We start from the raw sequence: 9,943 nt of genomic DNA, 5'->3' as shown, positions 1-9,943 counted from the left end.
AGAAGAAAATGAACTATTTTATTACTGAACATGGAGCACATATTTCATATCTTTACTTGGGAAATCAAAGAAAAAAAATACAAGCACCAGTTCCTCTAATCGAAAACAAGGGCCCAAACCCAGACAAATATTGCATCTTAGACTAAATAAAACCAATCATTGAAAGTTATTTCATATTACAGATCTTCCTTTGATTTCAATTTTCAACCATAACAAATTTGATCTACTTGCTACTCTTCATCAGTGGCCAAAGGAACTGCCAATGCCTGAAAATTCAGTGTCAAAGAAGAAAAATCAGTCGAATAATATAGTTCCGAGACTCAGAAACTACTTGTTTGACATCACAACTTACCAACTTTCGATACTTGAGAGCATAAAACATCTCAAGGTAACGGCGAGTTTCACGGCGTTCGAGGTTTGAGACGTACTTCCAGAAGCCATAAACCCCAGACAGTGTCATCAATCTCTCAGAGTAGATCTGCCATGTATACCTGTAAACAGAGAAGGAAGAAATTTAGCAACCAAAGTTTTTCATTCTCGATCTAAAGAGACGCGCGCGAGAAAAGGGAGTCTTTTTATGCTTACTTCTCGTAAATCCGCTTCAGACCTCCTTCAGAAATTTGGTTCCAGTGACTTGGATCACTCTTACATGTCTCGAAGAAACTAACGAGTAAATCGGACGCTTTCTCGCCCTGGTAAGGATCAATATGAAAACCAGATTTGCCATGAACTATGATCTCAGCTGGACCACCATGAAGAGTTGCAAATGTGGGTAAACCACAAGTCATGGATTCAACAACTGTGAGTCCAAAAGCTTCATAAAATGCAGGTTGTACAAAGGCACCCTTTGTATCTGCTATATAACGGTAAAGTTCACCATTTCGAACCCGATTCATCTGAGAAGAAATCCACCTGAAATCTCCATTTAAGTTGTAAGTCTCAATGAGCTCATACATTTTCTTCATCTCCTCCTTCTCTTCAATGTCTTTCGATTCCTTTCTTCGGTCCCCAGCCACGACAACAAGGTTAACCAACTCTCTCAGTCGTCGGTTCTTACCAAACCACTCAACGAGTCCAGTCATGTTCTTCACACGATCTAATCTTGCCATTGAGAATATAATAGGCTTCGAGCGATCTTTCAATACACCACTGTAACAAGAATCAAAATCTCAATATAATTGTCTATTACATTGTTTGCTACTATAAGAAAGTTCCGGTGAGAATTGTTAACATGAAACCTTACTTTTTGTATATACAAAACGAAAATTAAAATCGGAACATACATGTGCTCTTCATTTTGAGTTGTACTGTAAAGAAGCTCCTCGATATCTGGGTGGAAAGCAGTAAGTCGCTTTTGCTCCTCCGTAAAAGGAAAATAGACATCCATATCAGCTCCAGGTGAGACAATGTTGAACTTTGGATCGAAAACATCGACTCCATGGACAACTCGGTAGAGTCCAGGGAGAGTAAATGCTGTGTGACTTTCATATTGTCCAACTGTGTCCTTGCTGAAAGCAGAAAACCATAAATTTTCAAATTAAAGCGTATGAAATTAACACCGAAAAATCTGATTAAAGAATATATCATACCTTCCAGCAATTTCTTGGAAGGTACTAGTGATGATAAAATCTGCATGGTTCATGGCAATAAGATCAGCTGTGAATTGGCAAGAGAAGTGATACTTCTCGTCAAACTTTTTCCAGTACAGATCAGAATCTGGGTACTTTGTTTTCTCCAAGGCATGAGCAATGGTACACTATATAAGTAGAAAAGGTGAAAGGAAAGGAATATCAATTCTAGATGCATTCATATCAAATAACTAGCTTGAGATACGGTTTAATAGTTCACGATATTTGACAAACCTGTGTTACTCCTAACTTGTGTGCGAGCAAAGATGCAACTAGATTTCCGTCACTATAGTTTCCGATTATCAGATCCGGCTTTCCCTCCAGCTCTCCAGCAATTTCATTTGCAACATCCTAAGGACACATGAGACCGAACTGTTAGAAACTTGAAACTAGGGTTATGTGAACGCCATCGTCGGTAGATAAAAAAGTTGATTACCTCAGTGTATGTCTCCAAGTAAGGCCATACTTCAAACCTCGATATCCATTTACGAACAATTCCCTTCTCGGTTCTGAAAGGAACTCGGAGAATGTGAGCATGCTCTGTTCCAAAAACTTTCTCAAGACGCTGGCCGCAAGTAGTACCTACTGCATCAGGTAGCAGTCTTGTCACCTAAATTCATCAGAAAAATTGAGCATCAAATGACGATTTAGTCGGTCAGACGAAGAAAGACATAAAAAGGTTTACATACACAGGATAATGACAATAAAGACTTACAATGAGAATTCGAGGTGTGATATCAAGTCCTTGCTGCTTAATGCGTTGAAGCATCTCGCTTTCCAAAGCTTTAACTTGATCCAGAATATAAACTACCTGTGATAAAATTCAATAGACAAAATAAACACAAAGCAGAAGTCATTGAACAAAAACTCGAGAATGGAAGCTTATTTGTTGGACGAACTACCTGGCCACCGGTGTCGGGATAGCCCAAGACATTGTTCTGGGCAAAGTAGCCATGAGGAGAAAGAATTACGACATTGAAAACCATTGGGATTCTCCCAAGGAAGCTCTCTAGAGTACACGGATCTGGCGCCTCAAGAAGATCTAGCAGTAAATGAAGCATCTCCAGTACACGCCCCGCATTATCACCCCAACCCTTTTCCAACCCAATCTTTTGAAATTGGTGATCGAAGTCTGAATATGGGGTGTCTGGGGCTAATGTGGATAGATACTCAGAAGCTTTCCTCAGAACTGATTGGAGGGTATTGAGGTTCTGAATTCTGTCATTCACCATCATCGTCTGCACAAAGATCAGCAAAATAAACGTTAACTTGAGATTATATCCATGGGAGAATCAATTAGTCCTAAATTTCGTCATCCAAGATGGGATCATTTGTGGAAGATCTAACCTTTCCCTTGTAGTGGTGTACTCGGAGAAAATCAAGCAATGGTGCCATGCTATCTTTGTCATGAAACATCTTCGAAGATAGGTGTCGGTTGAGAAACTGTACACCATTGCCAATGGATTTTGAAAGTGTGGGTTTTGGGAAAGAAGCATTGAAGGGCTCAAAGTCCAACTCAAGCATGAAATTATCGTTGGACCTGCGAGAGTGCGAGACAAGAAACTTCAGCATAAAAACACACATTTGGACAAACTAGGCAAACCCCAAAGATCTAGAAAACCTTTCCATATTCAAGATTAGTAGATTACCTCCCATTGACAAGGTCTTCTTTGAATTCCAAATATTCAGAAGCAGTGAGTTCCTCCGTGACTAGAGCATTCATATTCACGCGTATGTATTCCCAAACTCCAGGCCTCGGACGAACAGCAAGTGCAATCCATGGAGGTAAAACTATTGCCTCCTATGAATTAAAAATAATACAACTAAATTAGATCAAAGGGATCCATAGTTCAAGATATCGTACGAAACCCGATCTATCGTCAGTCTCACCTGGGTGGATCGTAACACTTCTCCAAACACCCCCTCACTTAGTTTTTTCTTGTCTCCTTCGAGTATAGCTTCGAACTCAGCTAACAAGTGATGGGGCTGTAAAATTCCTTTCCCCTGACTTTCAAGCCTATCAAAAGCAACACAAATAAGCAAATATCACAGAGACTAAACTTCAAATATTTGGTTTTCGTCCCACATTTTCAAAAGCTATAAAAAAAAGAGTTGAACTTAGAACAAACTAAAATCAGCAAATATGAGAATGAACAAACCTTCCCAAAAGAGCTAACAATTCGTTCCGGAAAGATGAAAGAGTCTCGTCGAATCGCTCTCGAAGACTATGAACACGAGATAGTACACGTTCCGCCATACTAGTAAAAAAAAATGTCAAATCTCCTCAAAAGTCTTGTCTGAAACACAAGAAAAACATATGATCAAAAAAATCAGTAACTCAAATTACACTAAAACTTAAACAGAACATTGAGATTTATCTCAAAAGCTGATAAGAACTTACACTAAACTTCTTTGAAAAACTTAATGATGAAATCAGTGTAAAGAAGAAGAAGAAATAAATAAGAGAGGCAAACTTTTTGCCCAAGTAATCAAAAATGGAAAGAAAGAATCATAATCTTCAGTGGAAAAAAACAAGAAAATATTCAAGCTCATAAACAAGGAAATTTTCAGCTTCAGTAAGTCATAATCAACTTTACCAAAAAAAAAGAAGAGTAGCCTCCAAATTTGAAAAAATGGACTAAAGTAAAACAAACTCCCAGTAGGTAGCAAAGCAAAATAACCAAAATTAGAATATCCTGAAGAGATTAATTATCCATTAATCTTCATAAATTTCACAAAATAATTATTCTAGTAATCTAGAGAGAGATAAAGAGCAGCTAAAAGGTTCAAAGAAGAAGAAATATACCACGAACAAATGAACGAATTAATAGAGAATGTAGTAGTAGTAGTAATGATAGAGAAGAATGAATGTAAATTGAGATGAAAACTAAAATGATCTTTAAGGTCTATATATACTACTAACAAGAAATCAACTGTGATTACTATACTCTCTATCTCTCTCTCTCTCTCTCAAGATTAATTAATTAATAAATCTGTTTTCTTGAAAAACTTTAACAAGTTCCTCTGGTTTTAGAGTTTTTTTTTAATTAAAACCGCTTTAGGCAACACTATGTTAGGGGTTAGGTAACTTGGTTTTAAGTAGTTGACAGTGAATGAATGGATTAATATAAATTTTATCTTTCCAAACCAATGTTGATATAGAAGTCTAAAAAACACTTACCAAAATTTTGCAAAATCAGTCATCTACAAATTTCATTTAGAAAAAGAAAGGACAATCAAGACAGAGATAACTTGTGAGCATGACCCCATTAAAATTATCTTCGTAGATCTTGCAATGCAATAACTAATGTAAATTTCATATAATATTAATATGTGACAATATTAGCTAATGTAAAAAATAATTTTATAGTAATTTGATTGAAGAAGCATTAAAAATAGCGGAGTATAAAAATTTATAACCATATTGAAATGTCTAATGGTGTTAAATTTTTTATTGAAATTAAGTTAAATCCAATTACGTATATGACCATTTACATCACTTGGAACATATGTGACTGATATATATATATATATATATATATATATATATATATATATATATATATATATATATATATGGAAATCTGAATTAAACTACAAAAGAATTATACATATGCAACCGATATACAAAATTAAGTTTGTTTTATCAAAATGTTAATTAAACTACAAAAAAGTTATATAAGTGTGACCATTTACAATTATTTTTTTTTTTTTGTTGAAAAGTGACTAGTTACATTTTTTTCTTTTTGATGAAAGATAAAAAGGGTTACATGGTATCTCAAGTTGATTTTGTTTTATGATTATCCGTTTGGATTTTTTATTATAGTCTTTTACAAAGAATTTTTTATTATACTTGGAATGCCAATACCAGGCCGCCAACCATTTACAAATGTTGTGGGTATTGAAGGACCTCAAAATAATTAATAATAACTAAAAATCATTGCAAGTGGGTATTCATTGGCATTTGGTAGTGCAAAGTAGGTACCCTAGCCTCTCAACAAAAAAAAAAAAAAAAGTAGGTACCCTAGCAAGTTTTCTCCCTAAAATCTATTTGCTCCTTCATGGCTTGGAACTTCAAACTCTCTCAAGCTTTGTATATATTGGTGTGAACGAATGAGACTAACCTGTCTCAAAACAAAAACACCCTAGTGAGGAAAGTGGGGTTGATTTTCCATCATAAATGTCAAGATTCTACCCATGGCTAGAAAAGTTACTCTATCATTTTTTCGGTGAAGTTTATCTTCAACCTTTTTTTAATGGTTATAGTTATACCTTCTAACCTTAACTCAAAAGGTTGAGATTATATCTTTTAAATTTATATTGGAACTATTACAATGGTTGAGATACATGACGAGACATCAAAATGTCCCACCTAAATCTCTTAACTTGGGCTAGTTAGTCTATTTCGAGCAGTTACTCTGATCCATTGTTTGTTTTTCTTTTCCAGGTGTCTAATACGGAGTTTAGTGTGAAAAAACGGTTAAGATCGGGAGAAAGACATGTTAAAGGCATTTTGGTCATTTGTTGGTTCTTGTAATTCTGGTCAACATAAGTGCTCGAATGAAAAGTACAGTCCAAGACAAACTTGTGGGTGAAAACAGAAGTGAAATCGGAATTCAGACGAGCGAAATGGAACAAGTCAAATTGGACGAGCGAAATGGAACAAGTCAAATTGGAGTACTACAAAGTTGACTAGCGGTGTACGTTTGGGCGTTGTTCTGGCCAGGGGGATAAAAAAGATGACGTGGCACTTTAGTAGCCAAGAGCTATACTATATTCGTGCGGCTGAGTTACACGATAATCATATTGGTAGCACTTTGATACTTCTCTGCGGTCCTACTTCATATTTCTAACACGTGGCTCCATAGAAACTTGTGTTGTCAATACACCTCTTAAACTTATCTTCAACAATTAAGGATACATATTCGATAGAATTGTCTATGCTAGACGTGCACGGACTACTCCATCTTTACAAATAAATGACTGGAAATTTTAAAGTTATGACCACAATGTAATTGTGACCACATAAAAGAAATTTATTTTATATATGTGTATTGTGTCAGTAGAAACACTCTTACAGATCTTATGAATTTTGTTATTGATTTTGTTCCATGCATAGTTTAGCATATGTTGTTTAATTATCAAAACTCAATGACATTGTAATCCTCTCGTTGGGACCCATTATATCCAACTAATATTTTACCTACTCTCTGCACTCAACTAATGGACCAATGGGGTAGTGAAAAGCCCAAATTACTGTTTTGTGATAATGATTTCCTCATGTAGACTGATATTGTTTTTTTTTTCTCAAATTAATATTGTCACAATAAGTAATTTCCTTGTTAATATTGAAATACATATTTTTAGGGGGTATAGGCTATGACTTTTGTTTTTTGTTAAAACTTGAAAGAATAGGCTTTGACTTTATTTACCATAAAATCATGAGACAAATTACATTCCCGATAACCTCTGCAATTTAAATCACTGTTAAGAAATCCATTATTCTTATGGGTAATAAAAGAAGTCTATTATTTTACGGTTAATAAAACGGCTAATAAAAGTTTAGCTTTCTAAATTGTCGAGTGCTTTTGAAGAAAAAAAAACATTAGGGTACATGTTCGTCGGATAACATAGTTAACTAATTGTAAGTACATTAAAATCCTGTCTTCCTAACAATAGTTCTATGGACAATTTTTTTTTTCTACTGTTTATTTTATTTAAATTTTAGGCTAGCCAGGTGTGATTTCAAATCCTGGCTCCGCCCTTGGCTCTAGAACTACCAAAATAAAACAAAATAATGTATTATGTTTAAAAACAAATGTATAGTTATTTTCCTTGTTGAGAAAAATAATTTACAAAGTTTAAAGATGATTTTTCGTAGAAAAGAAAAACGTCTTTTTGTCGGAAAAACAGTAAAAATTAAATAAAACCAACTTGTATTACAAGTTTAAGAACAAAAAGATTTTGAGATATCAGAAAATTATTAGGTTCTTCGATGTCGAATAAAGGAGAGACAAATTACGCGGCTGATAGGGAAGCACTTTTTCTATATAAAACTCCTCAGATCCTATGGATAAATGTTGTTTGCTCGTTAGCTAAGATATTAAGGAACCAAAAGTAAACATTATTGATATGATTAAAGAGAAACAAGTTGCATTTCCTTTTAAACTTCTATAATGAGCTGTTTCAACAAAAAAAAAAAAAAAAACTTCTATAATGAGCTAGAATTTTTGGGCTTATAATCCAAAAAACGGACCCTAATAGGACTTTTAGTCCTCTCTAATCCTATAAAGGGTTTCAAAACCAAAAAAATAATACAAATGGATATCTAGTCCATTTGGTGTCATCTAGAGAGAAAACACAAATCCCTAGAATACCAAATAATTTATAATACCTAAACTAACCTTTCATATATATAAGATCTAATTTAAGCTCAAATCAACCAATATTCGTTTTCCTATTTTATCTCCATGTTTCTCTCTCCAATTACCGACTCTAAAGGAAGAAAGAAATCTTTATCTTCCTTAAATTTGTAACCGAAACCTTCTCTTCCTATCTTTCTCTCTCTCTCTACATCTTCATCTTCTGAAACTATCCTCCATTAAAACAAAAAACTTTGTAACCGAAACCTTCTCGTCCTATCTTTCTCTATCTCTCTACATCTTCATCTTCTGAAACTATCCTCCATTAAAACAGAAAACTGAGTTTCTAAGTTTAGGTAAAACTCAAACTAAATTTTATGTTTTCTGATTATGTTTCGATTGAAAATCTTCCATTAACTTGTTTCATTATCATTAGAGCTATTCAAAATCATTATCTTAATTGTTAATCAGGTAAACAATTTTCTTATTTGATGATTTGTTTCAGATCAAGAAAGTTATTATTGTCTTTCTCTCTCTAAAGTTTGTATTAATGATCACGATCTTCATGAGATTAATACTTCATTTCTAAATCTTACAAATCGAGTTTACTTATTGTTTTCAATCAATCGTCATATCAGTTATCAATAGATTTGGAGTTTATGCAAAGTATAATATTCAAATTTTCTCCAGATCTGATTTTTTTCCGTACAGATTGATGAAACGTGATTCTGTCACACGGTTACTCGTAACAGAATTAACATTATATATACTTTAGAATAAATTACCATAATGTAACGTAAATCATATAAACTTTTCCCTGCGATGTATATCAAATTGAGAACATGATATATGTTCTGGTTCTGCAAATTTTTCACGAATAACATTAACATTATATTATTTTGTGTAAATTATACGTAATTTATGGAACATTATGTATGATTTAATATCAAAACAGTTCTCGTTTCATTATTATAACATCTTTGATTTACATATGTAAATCCTGTGTACTTTTTTGTAAAGTACATGTAATTTATTCAAATGTTCATATAATTTACTGCAAATAATATACTTGTATATATAATTTATTTGAATTAATCTATCTCACTTTGTTATCACAGATGGAGTTTCAGGCAGAATCATCAAATCAAAATAAGAAAATCAAACTGAAATCAGATGGTTGGGATAAGATATTTACAGAACTAGTACAGTTATTTCCTGGGGGTGCAAAAGCTTTTCGATATGCTCTTAGGCAATATAGCATCAACAGCGGGCATGATTTCAAATTCATAAAGAATGATTCTAAGCGTGTTACTGCTGTGTGTCCTGTTGAAGATTGCAAATGGATAGTGCATGGATGGGCACCATTGAAATGCGATTCCATGTTCATATTGAAAGACATGGAAAGGAAACATGATTTCATTATTTGTGATAAATGTCTCATTATTTTTCATAAAGTTTGCATAATTTATTGTAAATTATACATAATATCGTATTTACAGTTTAGGTCAGAAATTACAAGGTTTGATCAATTAAAAATTTTTAAATTTTTGCTGTTATCATTGGTTATTTATCAAAAATTACCAAATCCTGTGGTAAATCACGGATACTTGTGAATAAATTATACATACTTTACGGTAATTTAAGTTATACCAGACAGAAATTGACATAATTTATCAAACAGATCTCTAAAAATTGATTTATGACGAAGCTTTGAACAACTATGTCACAACAGAAAAAACCATAAAAATCAACCCAAAATCTCACCATAACATTGAAACAATCTTCTTTAGGATGAAAAATAACCATGCAAAAAAAACTTGTGAAGAAATTATACATACTTTACAGTAGTTTTGGTTAGGATTTTTGTTTCTGATTGATTCGGATAATAGGAAAGAGAAAATTGATTTGGTTTCTAAATCTGTAAAGAAGAGAGAGAAAATTGATTTGGAAATA

The 9,943-nt window shown here is 33.3% G+C and overlaps 1 protein-coding gene across 5 annotated transcripts; it reads right to left on the bottom strand.

The window, feature by feature from the left end:
- SUS4 (sucrose synthase 4) lies at nucleotides 1-4,871 on the bottom strand. 5 transcript variants are annotated; one of them, XM_086636556.1, is made up of 14 exons: nucleotides 4,030-4,871; nucleotides 3,788-3,925; nucleotides 3,519-3,645; nucleotides 3,278-3,429; nucleotides 2,976-3,168; nucleotides 2,531-2,866; nucleotides 2,344-2,439; nucleotides 2,065-2,238; nucleotides 1,863-1,979; nucleotides 1,590-1,756; nucleotides 1,284-1,508; nucleotides 586-1,149; nucleotides 353-491; nucleotides 1-266 (listed from the first exon to the last, which is right to left on the bottom strand). In XM_086636556.1, the coding sequence occupies exons 2-14, from the start codon at nucleotides 3,883-3,885 to the stop codon at nucleotides 231-233; spliced, it is 2,424 nt and encodes an 807-aa protein (XP_086492682.1). In that variant the 5' UTR covers nucleotides 3,886-3,925; nucleotides 4,030-4,871; the 3' UTR covers nucleotides 1-230. The 5 variants fall into 5 exon arrangements, with proteins under 5 accessions (XP_086492682.1, XP_086492680.1, XP_086492683.1 ...); XM_086636554.1 differs by having other exon boundaries at nucleotides 4,435-4,725; XM_086636557.1 differs by having other exon boundaries at nucleotides 4,450-4,725.
- Between the last annotated feature and the right edge of the window lie 5,072 nt (nucleotides 4,872-9,943).

The sequence above is a fragment of the Eschscholzia californica genome, unplaced genomic scaffold (genome assembly GCF_041429995.1).
Source record: "Eschscholzia californica isolate CP2 unplaced genomic scaffold, dmEscCali1.0.p SCAF_4, whole genome shotgun sequence".
In the NCBI taxonomy this organism is placed as follows: Eukaryota; Viridiplantae; Streptophyta; class Magnoliopsida; order Ranunculales; family Papaveraceae; genus Eschscholzia; species Eschscholzia californica.
The sequence above is the reverse complement of the archived record's forward strand: the minus strand, read 5'-3'. Positions and strand labels throughout refer to the sequence as shown.

Excerpts from the sequence above, each read along its gene's own strand:
- SUS4 (XM_086636556.1), bottom strand. The coding sequence starts at position 3,885 with ATGGCGGAACGTGTACTATCTCGTGTTCATAGTCTTCGAGAGCGATTC. Across the intron at positions 1,509-1,589 it reads TTCCAAGAAATTGCTGGAAG|CAAGGACACAGTTGGACAAT; the intron begins GTATGATATATT and ends TTCTGCTTTCAG. Across the intron at positions 267-352 it reads CTCTCAAGTATCGAAAGTTG|GCATTGGCAGTTCCTTTGGC; the intron begins GTAAGTTGTGAT and ends CTGAATTTTCAG.